This window comes from Bison bison, unplaced genomic scaffold (assembly GCF_000754665.1).
Source record: "Bison bison bison isolate TAMUID 2011002044 unplaced genomic scaffold, Bison_UMD1.0 scf7180017864367, whole genome shotgun sequence".
Lineage (NCBI taxonomy): Eukaryota > Metazoa > Chordata > Mammalia > Artiodactyla > Bovidae > Bison > Bison bison.
In genome coordinates this window covers 4,972,741-4,987,430 of record NW_011494939.1, presented here as the reverse complement: position 1 = coordinate 4,987,430, position 14,690 = coordinate 4,972,741, and the positions used below count along the sequence as shown (strand labels likewise).

The 14,690-nt window shown below is 41.8% G+C and overlaps 1 protein-coding gene and 1 pseudogene across 3 annotated transcripts in view; one reads left to right on the top strand and one right to left on the bottom strand.

Moving 5' to 3' along the window:
• Positions 1-14,690, top strand: part of MCF2L2 (MCF.2 cell line derived transforming sequence-like 2) — a 260,492-nt gene that overhangs the window by 44,998 nt on the left and 200,804 nt on the right. For both annotated transcript variants that reach the window (XM_010855660.1, XM_010855653.1), the window contains exon 2: positions 12,769-12,852. In XM_010855660.1, coding sequence (XP_010853962.1) covers positions 12,769-12,852 — 84 coding nt within the window. The remainder of the gene's footprint in view (positions 1-12,768; positions 12,853-14,690) is intronic.
• Positions 10,625-11,911, bottom strand: LOC104999999 (annotated as a pseudogene). The gene has a single exon (XR_826682.1). The product of XR_826682.1 is annotated as an L-lactate dehydrogenase B chain pseudogene (transcript).

Below are 14,690 nucleotides of genomic sequence, written 5' to 3'. Positions count from 1 at the left end.
TATTGCCAAATTTAGACTTAAATAGAAGAAAGTAGGGAAAACCACTAGACCATTCAGGCATGACCTAAATCAAATCCCTTATGATTATACAGTGGAAGTGAGAAATAGACTTAAGGGACTAGATCTGATAGACAGAGTACCTGATGAACTATGGATGGAGGTTCACAGGTTCATGACATTGTAAAGGAAACAGGGATCAAGACCATCCCCATGGAAAAGAAATGCAAAAAAGCAAAATGGCTGTCTGAGGAAGCCTTACAAATAACTGTGAAAAGAAGAGAAGTGAAAAGCAAAGAAGAAAAGAAAAGATATTCCCATTTGAATGCAGAGTTCCAAAGAATAACAAGGAGAGATAAGAAAAAGCCTTCCTCAGTGATCAATGCAAGGAAATAGAGGGAAACAACAGAATGAAGAAGACTAGAGATCTCTTCCAAAAAGTTAGAGATACCAAGGGAACATTTCATGCAAAGATGGGCTTGATAAAGGACAGAAATGGTATGGACCTAACAGAAGCAGAAGATATTAAGAAGAGGTGGCAAGAATACACAGAAGAACTGTACAAAAAAGATCTTTATGACCCAGATAATCACGATGGTGTGATCACTCACCTAGAGCCAGACATCCTGGAATGTGAGGTCAAGTGGGCCTTAGGAAGCATCACTACGAACAAAGCTAGTGGAGGTGATGGAATTCCAGTTGAGCTATTTCAAATCCTGAAAGATAATGCTGTGAAAGTGCTGCATTCAGTATGCAAGCAAATTTGGAAAACTCAGCAGTGGCCACAGGACTGGAAAAGGTCAGTTTTCATTCCAATCCCAAAGAAAGGCAATGCCAAAGAATGCTCAAACTACCTCACAATTGCATTCATCTCACATGCTAGTAAAGTAATGCTCAAAATTCTCCAAGCCAGGCTTCAGCTATACTTGAACTGTGAACTTCCAGATGTTCAAGCTGGTTTTAGAAAAGGCAGAGGAACCAGTCCTATCACTTCATGGCAAATGGATGGGGAAACAATGGAAACAGTGACAGATTCTATTTTTTTGCTCCAAAGTCACCACAGATGGTGACTACAGCCATGAAATTAAAAGATGCTTGCTCCTTGGAAGAAAAGTGATCACCAATATGGTAGACAGCATATTAAAAAGCAGAGACATTGCTTTGCCAACAAAGGTCCGTCTAGTCAAAGCTATTTTTTTTTCCAGTAGTCATGTATGGATGTGAGAGTTAGACTGTAAAGAAAACTGAGTGCCAAAGAATTGATGCTTTTGAACTGTAGTGTTGAGAAACTCTTCAGAGTCCCTTGGACTGCAAGGAGATCCAACCAGTCCATCCTAAAGGAAATCAGTCCTGAATATTCATTGGAAGGACTGATGTTGAAACTGAAACTCCAATACTTTGGCCACCTGATGCGAAGAACTGACTCATTGGAAAAAACCTTGATGCTGGGAAAGACTGAAGGCAGGAGGAGAAGGGGAAGACAGAGGATGAGATGGTTGGATGACATCACTGACTCGATGGACATGAGTTTGAGCAAACTTCAGGAGTTGGTGATGGACGGGGAGGCCTGGCATGCTGTGGTTCATGGGGTCACAAAGAGTCTGACATGATTGAGTGACTGAACTGAGAACTGAACTGAACATTAATAAGGTCATAAATAAGTATTTAAGCTAAGAACTCCCATTAGTTGCATGCAGCCCACTATCTGCTCAGGTGACTAATCTGTTCTGCACCAGTTGCTGTCTTTAAAGGAAATGATATATTGACATTGAATACAGAGTTCACCAAAGATGTCTGCACAGACAAGGTTACAGGATTGAGAAAGGAATGTTATTGTCTGCTGCTGCTGCTGCTAAGTCGCTTCAGTCGTGTCCGATTCTGTGCGACCCCATAGATGGCAGCCCACCAGGCTCCCCCATCCCTGGGATTCTCCAGGCAAGAACAGTGGAGTGGGTTGCCATTTCCTTCTCCAATGCATGAAAATTGAAGAAGTGAAAAGTGAAAGTGAAGTCGCTCAGTCGTGTCTGACCCTCAGCGACCCCATGGACTGCAGCCTTCCAAGCTCCTCCATCCATGGGATTTTCTAGGCAAGAGTACTGGAGTGGGGTGCCATTGCCTTCTCCGATGTTATTGTCTAGGGAGTTGTATATCTGGTTCCATAAAAGAAAAGTTAATCTTTATGGCTGAGCAAGTTTTTCTGCTATTGGGGAGGTCTGGTTAAGGCATAAGGAATACCGAAAGGGAAAGAGGAGGCCAAAGAGCAGGGAAAAACTTTTACATTTAAATTTTTCATAAATTTTCAAAAATATGAATTTTTATTTTATCAGCATGTAGCACAGTGCTCAGTGGGTAGAAAGTACTCAATAAATGGTAATAATACTCCCAACAGCCTTCTAGAAGGCTGTTCCCATCTTATGGAGGGAGAACCTGGAGATTGAGGAGCCGGCTAGTGACAGAGCTGGGATGCAAGTCCAGTTTTTTTCATTCTACTTTCATAGTACCTGAATGAATAAATACACTTGAGAGAGGAGGGAAGGAATGTTTAGCCAGAGCCTCCAGGGCTTTTTCTTAAGCAAAAATAAAATTATTTATCCATGTATTGCTCAAATGTGTAAGGTCATACTATTTTGATTCCTTTGTGTTAAGATATTTTTCCCTCTTAAGAGCTTTAGAAAGATGTGAAACTTTGGAAGAATGTATGGAAGAATGCCATGTTGAATGAGCATTAGTCATATTTTTAGTTTTCTCATCTCATCACATTAGATCATATTTTATTATTGTGATCATATTTTATTATTGTACCCAAGACACTGCTTTTCTCTTGAATCCCAGGCTGGGAGTGGTCCTAGAATGAGGATGGTAGGTAAGCAGTAAGAGGCCCACACTGAGCAGTAGGGTGGGACTTGGTGCTTGAAGGAGACGTAAAAAAAGTGCTCATGGCAGGGTTGGCTTGTTTCCTAGGGTGCTGATCTTAAAATCAACACAGAAGGAAGTGTACGTTTATACCATGTCAATCTCAGTTTCAAAAATACTTTGAATACATATAGATGATCATTTTTATTGAATGACAGGAGAAGCACTAGTGGAAAACTCAAATTAAAAGTTGCTTTTTTTGTTTGTTTCTGAGCTGCATCTTTGTAAGCAACTGGGAAGAAACATGGATAGTCTAAAGTCAGATTTCAACATGTGCTTGCTTGTCTGTTAAAGTAGCAGCATCAAGAGAGTTTGTTAGAAATGCAGAATCCCTGGGCCCACTCCAGGCCTACTAAATCAGAATCTGCATTTTAAAATGCATGTGATTTATATATCATTGTAATTTGAGAGCATTGCTCTGGAGCAGTATTGATTAAAATACAGGTCATGTCACTTTGAAACCTAGTGCTAAAACTTGACAGTCTTAAAGTAGGGAGGGATCAAGTATTTTCACAGATTTTCTTTATTTCCTGCAGGGCTTTGATTGCTTTTTATTCAATATACCACAGGCGCAGAGCTAGTTTGCCTCTCCTGGAGTTATGAAGGACTACAGAAAGAAAGTGAAAGTGAAAGTCGCTCAGTCATGTCCAACTCTATAGTCTATGTGACCCATAGACTGTACAGTCCATGGAATTCTCCAGGCCAGAATACTGGAGTGGGTAGCCTTTCCTTTCTCCAGGGGATCTTCTGAACCCAGGGTTTGAATCCAGGTCTCCTGCATTGTGGCTGGGTTCTTTACCAGCTGAGCCACAAGGGAAGCCCAAGAATACTGGAGTGGGTAGCCTATCCCTCTCCAGCAGATCTTCCTGACCCAGGAATTGAACCGGGGTTTCCTGCATTGCAGGCAGATTCTTTGCCAGCTGAGCTATCAGGGAAGCCCTGAGGGGAACATCATCTCCATCTATTGTTGCTAAGGAAACTATTTGCATAAAAACTTCCACCTTGGTGCAGTGCTTGTCTCATGCAAGGGCACAGTGTGGGATGTGTACAGTAATCAAGAATCTTAAACCTTTTTTTTTTTTGGTAATGAAAAAAAATAAAAGAAAAGAGATTTGGATAAGCATTCAAAAACAGAAATCCTTATACCTAATAATATCTCATCACTTCTCAAAGGAATTTTAAACCACCATCTGCAGAGCCTGGGGCAAGAGTATACAAATAGAGGCCCACAAGCCACAGTTAAATAAAATGTACTGTTTTATCTTTTTCCTTGACAAACATACCCCATAAGAACAAGATTTAAAATATGCAAAGAGGTATGGATTTTATATGAGTAAAAATCTGAAAATAGCAAAGGTGAATAAATTGAATTATTGCATACATCTGAGTGTTGTGTTGATGGGCTAGTGAAATTTGGATGAATCATAAAGAGATCTCTAATCCATAAGTCATTATTTTTTCTCATCATGTCAGCAAACACACTTGTTATAATTGAGATTTTCACATAAGTTGAGCTCCATTGACAGCAGAGATCTAAACTAAATGTGATCTAAGTAAAATGTAATTGTGTTCAAGGAGTTTGAATTCTGAATATATTTGCATCATTAATTGGAAGGAAAAATGTGAGAATGTTGATGGTTGGTAGTGCTTGTTTCATTATGTAAGAATCTCCAGCATTCATGCCATGTTGAGAGGAAGACTTTGACAAGTTAATTAATTTGTTTTTTCTCTTACCTAAGCACTTCCGCTGCTCCAGTCCTCCCAGCACTCTGAAGCAGTGTCTGTTCCTGACATCAGCAGTGGCACAGCCCACAAGCCATCATAGCATTTGGATACAGTTCGCCTTTTCTTTTGAGGCTATAGACCAAGACATGTGGCGGTGTCTTCCCCTGGGGCCCCAGTGGTGTTGAGAGTGGCTCTTCAGGGTACAGTGTGCCCTACCAGTACTGAGCTCTGGATCATGAGGACAGAGGTACCTGTGTGACCTTTAACACATAGGTCTATGGGAGGGAGGGGTACAGGGCTTGGGACAGGGGACAAGGAAACTTCCTAGGGGGATGGAAATGTTTCTCATCTTGATCTTTACTGTAGTTGCGTTGACGTACGTGTCAAAATTCATCAAACTCTACACTTAAGATTTGCTCATTGTACTGCATATAAATTGTACTTCAATAAAGTCCTATTAGCATAAAAAAGGTTACAGAGTATACTTTTCTCCATGTAAACTGAAGGGGGTAACCATAGGATCTCACACAACTCTTTTATGTATTCCTTTCTCAGATGCCTGTATCCATGTGTGCACACACATATCACATGCTTTCTTCTTTCTTTTTGAAACTGGCTTCAATCTTACCATACATATGATTTTTTTGTTCTTGAAATTATATCTTAAATCTTTTTCTATGAACATGATATTCATAACTGCATCATGATTCTTCCATTTTTTTACTTTTATAAATAATATTCTAGTCTACATTTTTATGTGCAGAGTTTTTATTTTGTTGTTTTCTCATTCTATATATTTCCAGATATAGAATGAATAGGTAAAAGATTATGAAGATTTTGATGACTGTGTATTGAGGCTCTGTATTGTAATGGTTAAGATGTTGGGCTTTGGAGTTTAGAATGAACTGGGTTCAAATTCTCATTCTCCTTGACCTTGGACCAGCAAATCTAGTTCCATATTGCTTGCTGTTAGAGTTGTTTTGAGGATTAAATAAATTTATATATATAAATAAGAAGTTTGGTATGTAATCTCTGCAATAATCACTGGGTAAAGTATTGTGAAACTAGTTTCCAAAAGGACCCTACCAGCTTCACTCCCAAGGCTATGCAGAAGTACTTGTTTTCCAGCACAATTCCAGCGCTGTATGTTGCTTTACGGTGAAATGAGATATTCTATTGCTCTTTTAATTACATTATTTGACTATTAGAAGTTGGACATTTTTTAGTGTTTTTGGGTTTTAAAATCTTCTAAATTTCTCCTTAAAAAATTCTTTCATCTGCTTTTCAAGTGCCTCTTCTTCAATGTTAACTAATGGACAAGACTTCAATACTAATTCATCTGGTTCAGGTTAAGTATTGCTATAGCACAGGACTCAATAAAAGAAGGAAAATGAGTCTGTGTTCTTTCTAACCTAGCCAGTAAGGGAAGTGAGGGACTTCCCTGGTGGTCCAGAGGTTAAGAATCCATCTTCCAGTGTGGAGGATGTGGGTTTGATCCCTGGTCAGGGCACTAAGATCCCACGTGCCACCTGCATGCTACAGCTAATGAGGACCCAGTGCAGTCAAAAAGAAAAAGAGAGTGAGACAAGTGAAACACAGCATGATGCCATGATGGCTTTTTATAGCAACCTAGCAACTGATTCCTCAGAGCCTCTGGTCTGTAAGTATTTTCTCAGCAGTCAAGTCTGTTCTAGTTGCAGGGCTAGGAGGATGGAATGGCAAGAGGAGTTTCATTTTTGTGCTAGGTGCATTCCTTTTTTGTCATTAGTAACTAAAAAATGAGTTATCTGTAAAGTGTCTTGTGAGGGCTGGCTCAGAGCTAGTGCTCTCTTTAGTGTCATGAACAGTGGCTGAATGGAGATCCTGGTCCCATTCCTAATTCAGCTAACAGCGAATCCTTCCATCTTTTCTGTCTACCAGATTCTCTGGGCAAAGTAAATATGTAGCACAGTCTGTCAAACTAGGGTCTGCCTTCCTTCTTGGGTCAGATCATACTGCTGCTGCTGCTGTTAAGTCATTTCAGTCGTGCCCGACTCTGTGCGACCCCATAGACAGCAGCCCACCAAGCTCCCCCGTCCCTGGGATTCTCCAGGCAAGAACACTGGAGTGGCTTGCCATTTCCTTCTCCAATGCATGAAAGTGAAAAGTGAAAGTGAAGTCGCTCAGGTTGTCTACTTGAAAGTTACACAGTCGTGTTTGACTCCTAGCGACCCCATGAACTGCAGTCTACAGGCTCCTCCGTCCATGGGATTTTCCAGGCAAGAGTACTGGAGTGGGGTGCCATTGCCTTCTCTGCAGATCATACATTTCCCCCTTATTAATTTTGTCGTTCAGTCACTAAGTCATGTCTGACTCTTTGCAGCTCCATGAACTGCAGCGTGCCAGGCTTCCCTGTCTTCTCTGTCTCCTGGAATTTGCTCAAACTCATGTCCATTGAGTTAGTGATGCCGTCCAGCCATCTCATCCTCTGTTAACCACTTCTCCTCCTGCCCTCAGTCTTTACCAGCATCAGCGTCTTTTCCAGTGAGTCAGTTCTTTGCATCAGGTGGCCAAAATAATGGAGTTTCAGCTTCATCATCAGTCCTTCCAATGAATATTCAGGACTGATTTCCTTTAGGATTGACTGGTTGGATCTCCTTGCTGTCCAAGGGATTTTCAAGAATCTTCAGCAGCACCACAGTTTGAAAGCATCAATTTTTTGGTGCTCAACCTTCTTTATAGTCCAAAAAGGCTTGGGCTTACATATAGTCACATACAGTCTCACATCTGTACATGACTATTGGAAAAGACCATAGTTTTGACTATAAGGACCTTTGTTGGCAAAGTGATGTCTCTGACTTTTAATACACTCTCTAGATTTGTCATGGCTTTCCTTCCAAGGAGCAAGCATCTTTTAATTTCATGACTAGTTTATTTATTTATGTTTTGGTTCCTTTTTCCTCAGACCATACTTGAGTCTTTTAAATCCCATTGTGACCCAAGTCTCAGAACAGCAAGAACATAGGCTAAGTGTTTCATTGCCCTTTATTTCTTGCTAGTTGCAACAGTTAAACTGCATCAGGTGTTATCAGCCTGTCTCCTGCCCTCTACTCTGAGGAGGAGGTTGCAGTCAGTAGTAAGGGTCCTGCCCCAAAGTCTGTATTGCTCTCAGACAGGGGTTGGGGGTGGCTGGGGGGTGGTGGACAACAAAGATGTGTTGCTTGCTGCCTATGGCTGGATTCCTATGGGATATGCTGGGGTACACTCCATCACTTCAAAGGCCTTTGTGGATACTTCCTGCATTTTTGGAACTGGGGCTCCAGGGTAGCATATAATCACACATTTGTATATATATCAGAGACTGAAATGGGATAAGTTTTTTTCCAGGCCTGTTTGTAACTTTGCATAGGATAGAAATTGTGTCAAAATTCACTTACCACTTCCCTTTGCCTTGTGTGGGATACAAAGAGAGAAACTTTAATCTACACCTATCCAAAATAGCAAGCAGGAAACCTCCTCACAGGACCAAGGGACTTGCAGGGTTGCAGCAGGTCCACCACGTCAGTGGGTTGTCACTGGCTGTGCTTAGCTATTCCTGGAGAAGGAAAAGCCATTTTATACATGTGGACCCTGAGGTTCAGCATGTTTTTGCCATGGTTGCCCAGCAAGAAACTGGCGGAAACAGCCCTTAGCATGCAGGGCTGTGTGGATCTGAGGCAGCTTCCTTCTCACTGCAGGGGGAGGTGTTCCTTTAGACCAAAGAGTTCCTGCACTCCCTTCCCTGCCCCATCTCCACAGGAGTGTGTAGCAGGGCCTGCAGCAGCAAGGGCTGGTCTTACGTGCCTGTCCTGGTACAGAGCATGAGTGAGGCTGAACTGAGCACGGCCCGAAGGAGTCAGGCGTTACTAAAGCCAGTGTCTGAGGTCACTCCTCCATGTGCTCAGTCAGCACTGAGTTTGAAAAACCTTCATGCTCTGTTGCAGCAGGCAAGGTTAGGTTATGAAGTCCCTTCACTGAGACCTGGGAAGTCTTCAAGGATAACTATGCCATTCTCAGCAAAACTGGGGCCAAAGGCAAATCAGCTCATTTCTATTCTTGGAAAAACAAATTGTCAATTTTAGTATTGTTCCTTTTGTAACCATAGGAGGCAGGTGAGAACATCTTTTTGGAGTACTGGGCAATTTCCAAGATGAGAGACACCAGTTGATATCTCAGGAGTGGCAGAAGTCAGTGCTCCTCAAGGCTGAAGGGTCTAGAAACTCTATCATGCTTGCCCTCTTAGAGTCATATAATCCAGGGCTAACTCAGGCTCCACACTGAAATTGTTGTGTGACCACAAGCAAGGTCAGAATCTCTCCATTTCTTCACTTAAAAAATGAGATGGGACAGGGGGATGGTTAGCTTAACTCACTTGTCTCTTTCAGATCTTACCTCTTTAATTTAAAATGTTTACACTAGGGGGACTTCCCTGGTGGCCCAGCAGCTAAGACTGCATGTTCCCAATGCAGGGGGCCTGGGTTCGAGCCCTGGTCAGGGAGCTAGATCCCATGTGCCACAATTAAGAGTTCACATGCCACAACTAAAAGATTCCATGTGCCACAACTAAGACCTGGGGCAGCCAAATAAATAAACAAATGTTAAAAATCAAAATGTTTACTTTAAAGCACACCTCAAATATTGAGGTAAAATAACAATAAATTGCATCTTATGATCTTGGTTTTTCTCTGGGGTCACTTTCCCTCAAATAGACTGCCTCAGGTATGGAAAAATTACCCAGATCACTGGGAGATTGTCTGAAAAACTCTTCAATTGTATAACTCCTATTTATGCTTAAACTTTCTATGCTGTTGTCCATTTGTAATTTAAATTTTATTACGGAAACAGAAATATATGCAAAAGAATTGTATAATGAACTGCCAAGGACCCATCAACCAGCTTCAACAATTATCCACATTTTGTCAATCGGTTTCATCTCCCCCCAAACCCCACCTGCCATCTCCCACTCCTTGTAGTTTTTGGCAGAAGGGAATTCTGGAATATTTTCAAGCAGATCTCAGACTTCATATCTTTTTACTGTTAGAAGCTTTACTTTGTAAATCTAACAGAGAAGGCCCTTCCTGTTTTGTAAAATAGTGACTTTAGTGTTGTTACTGCATGCAGACTGATTGTAGGAGGCAACACCTGTGACAGTGATACAGGAGTCTTTGAATTTTTAGTGAATTTAGAGTGGAAAATGTATTGGGTTTACCCTCCTCCCTCCAGAAAAAGTGGTAGAATTCACTGAAAAGCATCTTGGGGTTTGAATAGCACCCCCCCTTATAAGACTTCCAGAAAGCAAATATAGGAAAGGCCTTTCCAGAGTGATGGACAGAGCTAGTGTTTATGTAGCACCATCACTGACTTGAAGGACGTGAGTCTGAGTGAACTCCGGGAGTTGGTGATGGACAGGGAGGCCTGGCGTGCTGCGATTCATGGGGTTGCAAAGAGTCAGACACGACTGAGCGACTGAACTGACTGACTGTCTAGGTACATCTCCATATGCCTCATCTATAACCTACACACCAAAGCTGAGAATTGAAAACCAAGGCTTTGGGAGGAGCTTCCCAAATATTACCTTCGGATTGATCAGTATTAGAAAATCACCTTACCCTGTCTCCATGCACTTGAGATAACCTATTTAGCTTCAACATATAAAGTTATTTGGTTTGTGCCTTAATCTAACTTGATGTTTACTGCTGTAAAAAAATAACTGGTTCATTTCTTGAGGTTCCTTTGGAAATAGTTAAATGAGGATAATAATGTCATAGGCAGAGAAAGCATGAAAATGAACCTCCAATTAAAATAAATAAATTTATATTAAAAAATAAAAAAATAAAGTTCAGTATGAAATAAATCTGTAGCTAAGTCATGCTGGAATTAAAGAAATCATACATTATTTTAATGGAATCTGATCAAGCTACTTAGATGGGCTTAAGTGAATGGCTGAGGTCTATTAATGGGTATGACATTTTTTTTTTTTTCACACTACGCTAGGTGGTTTATTTGATTTGTTCAAGGACTCATCTTGCAAGCATTAAAGCAAGCATGGGCTTTGATTCTGGGAGCCCAGATTCACAGACTTAGGAAGACAAAAGCGAACTGTGCTCCACGTACATGGACGCAAACTAAAGGCTCGTGGTTAATCACACCAGTTTTCAGTTCCTACAGCCTTGCAGCCGGAAGTCACAGGTCCTCCAGGTCCTTCTGGATGCCCCAGAGGGTATCTGCACTTTTCTTGAGTTGGGCAATCTCTTCATCCTTCAGCTTCTGGTTGATAATACTGGTTAACCCTCGAGCATTCAGGATACACGGAAGGCTCAGGAAGACTTCATTCTCAATGCCATACATGCCCTTCACCATTGTTGATACTGGGTGAATCCTGGATAGATTTTTCAGCATGGATTCAATAAGATCAGCCACACTTAATCCAATAGCCCAGTTTGTATATCCTTTTAGCTTGATGACTTCATAGGCACTCTCAACCACCATCTTATGCACTTCCTTCCAATTTTCACTATCATTGTCTGTTCCCATTTCTGGATTCAGTTCTTGGAGAGAAACGCCTGCCACATTCACTCCACTCCACACAGCCACGCTTGAGTCGCCATGTTCCCCCAAAATCCATCCATGGCAGCTGCTGGGATGAATGCCAAGTTTTTCAGCCATAAGGTAGCGAAATCTAGCAGAATCCAGGTTACATCCACTCCCAATCACACGGTGCTTGGGTAATCCACTTAGTTTCCAGGTAACATATGTGAGAATATCCACTGGATTGGAAACCACAATGATGATGCAGTCAGGACTGTACTTGACGATCTGAGGAATGATGAACTTGAAGACATTAACGTTCCTTTGCACCAAATTCAGGCGACTCTCCCCTTCTTGCTGGCGAACTCCTGCAGTTACCACCATGATCTTGGAATTGGCAGTGACAGAGTAATCTTTGTCTGCCACAATTTTTGGTGTCTGAAGGAATAAGCTCCCGTGCTGCAGGTCCATCATTTCTCCTTTGAGTTTATCTTCCAAAACATCCACAAGAGCAAGCTCATCAGTCAGAGACTTTCCCAGAATGCTGATGGCACATGCCGTACCAACTTGTCCAACACCCACTACAGTGATCTTATTGTTTGGGATCGTTTTCTCTTCTTCTGCAACTGGTGCAATCAGTTTTTCCTTAAGAGTTGCCATTGTGCCCAGGGGAGAGATAGTTCTCCAGAGAGTGATAAGGGCTGCACGAAGACAAAGTCAGCAGCGTGCGTCTCCCGGGTATGACATTATTATGTGAAAGCCATTTCAATAATGGATTAGTGTTGTTTAAAAAAAAAAAAGAAAGCATGAAAATGTCTTCCTCTGCCCAGGCCAGATTAAGAGATGCCACTCAGTCTTCCCTTCTCACTAGTCCCCTTTCCCTAAATGGGTAAAAGCAGTCTTAGTGATTATAAATCACTCTTTGGGGTTAGAGGACATTTGTAAGTTTGTGCTTGAAAGATTTGAATTTTTGCTTTGGAAACCTGTAACATTTGGTTCAGTGAGGATCATCTTTATTTAAGATCCTTAAACATGTTTGCCAGTTGGAAGAGACTCCGTGAAGTATTCTGGAAGGGAGGAAAAAAAGGAATGGAGTTGACTAAGGAGAGAGGCAGAAAGGAAGGAAGTGAGGAAAAGAATAAAAATCAAAGAGCCTTTTTAAGTCCCAGATTGGTTTCATGACCCAGTTTGAGATGAACTTTGGTTACTTTCATTGTTTGTATTTAAAATGTCCTACAGACCCAAAGGAGTGAGCAGACCCTAAGCACCTGCCTTGGTAATGAAACCATCCTAGCAGGTTTACTGTGAAGCTACTGAAGCTTGAACTCCAGGGTTTCTTACTTGTATTGATCCCTCCCTAAACCTTGGGAGAGGCACTAGAAATTATTCCTGTGCTCATGTGTTTAAGCATCAAACCAGATCCATCCCTGCCTGTCAGGAATTGAGTTCTCAAGAGAATAATGTGCCCGTAACCATATCTCGATAACCACATCCCAAACTTCCCTAGTGGTGGAACTTCCCTTTCTTCCTTTAAATTCTCTTTATAATTTGCAGGAATTTAACCTAATTTGTATTTCACTTGTACAGATGAAATTATGCAGCAGGAAATCAGGCCCTTGGTGGCAGTGGATATAATTGAACAACTTCACAGACAATTTGCCATTCTTTCAGGTAAGGTGCAAATTCACTTGCATGTCTAGATTTCATTGGGGTGGGGGGGGGGGGAGGTCTCACTGGGAGGGCCCAGCCTCTTGAACTTGATTAGAATTATATTAAAGTCTCAGTCATCCCCTGGCTTCCCTGGTGGTAAAGTGTCTGCCTGCAATGCAGGAGACCTGGGTTCGATCCCCAAATGGGGAAGATCCCCTAGAGAAGGAAATGGCAACCCACTCTGGTCCTCTTCCCTGGAAAATTCCATGGACCGAGGAGCCTGCTAGGCTATACAGTTCATGGGATCGCAAAGAGTCACACACGACTGAGCCACTTCACTTCTCAGTCATCTCCAAAGCCTCATCCAGGACTAGAATGAGCTGAGGATTGTCCAGCAGGAGGAGGGTGGGATCTCATAGATATTACTCCTTTTGCTGTTGGGTGAGGTTTGATCTTTCCCAAGGAATACATTTCTTTGAGGTTGTAGAGAATAGAGCTGAAAAGTTTTTGAGGAAAGAAAAAGAAATAAGTACTGACATTAGCTGCCACCATGATGTTCTTCCAATATTCTCATTGAATGTTCTACCAAGATCCAACCTTAAGACAATCTTGGTTTTAAGAGTTCATGAATGTTGCTGAGGTAATTTGTTCTCTAAGAGATTTATCTTTTATTCTTATCTCTAATGTATCGAATTTAAATACATCAATTTTCATTAAGCATTTGATTAGGAATAAAGAAAGACTAACATTAATCAACAAAGGCAATGGCAACCCACTCCAGTACTCTTGCCTGGGAAATCCCATGGATGGAGGAGCCTGGTAGGCTGCAGTCTATGGGGTCATGAAAAGTCGGACATGACTGAGTGACTTCACTTTCACTTTTCACTTTCATGCACTGGAGAAGGAAATGGCAACCCACTCCATTATTCTTACCTGGATAATCCCAGGGACGGGAGCCTGGTGGGCTGCTGTCTATGGGGTCACACAGAGTCAGACACAACTGATGTGACTTAGCAGTAGCAGCAACATTAATCAAAGGCTAGAAATTTCAAGAGAAGCCACCACAATTAGAAGCCCATTTATTGCAATGAAGAACCTGCTTACCACAAATAGTAGTGAAAGCCTGTATTCAACAACAAAGACCCAAAACAACCAAAAATTAAAAAAAAAATTTTTTTTAATGCTAGAAATGTTCTGAGCATAGGTATAACCCTGAAATTTTGCCATTCAGTTCAGTTCAGTTCAGTTGCTCAGTCATGTCCGACTCTTTGTGACCCCATGAATCGCAGCACGTCAGGCCTCCCTGTCCATCACCCACTCCCGGAGTTCACTCAGACTCACGTCCATCGAGTCAGTGATGCCATCCAGCCATCTCATCCTCTGTCATCCCCTTCTCCTCCTGCCCCCAATCCCTCCCAGCATTAGAGTCTTTTCCAATGAGTCAACTCTTCGCATGAGGTGACCAAAGTACTGGAGTTTCAGCTTTAGCATCATTCCTTCCAAAGAAATCCCAGGGCTGATCTCCTTCAGAATGGACTGGTTGGATCTCCTTGCAGTCCAAGGGACTCTCAAGAGTCTTCTCCAACAACACAGTTCAAAAGCATCAATTCTTTGGCACTCAGCCTTCTTCACAGTCCAACTCTCACATCCATGCATGACCATAGGAAAAACCATAGCCTTGACTAGACGAACCTTTGTTGGCAAAGTAATGTCTCTGCTTTTGAATATGCTATCTACGTTGTTCATAACTTTCCTTCCAAGGAGTAAGCATCTTTTAATTTCATGGCTGTGGTCACCATCTGTAGTGATTTTGGAGCCCCCCAAAATAAAGTCTGACACTGTTTCCACTGTTTCCCCAT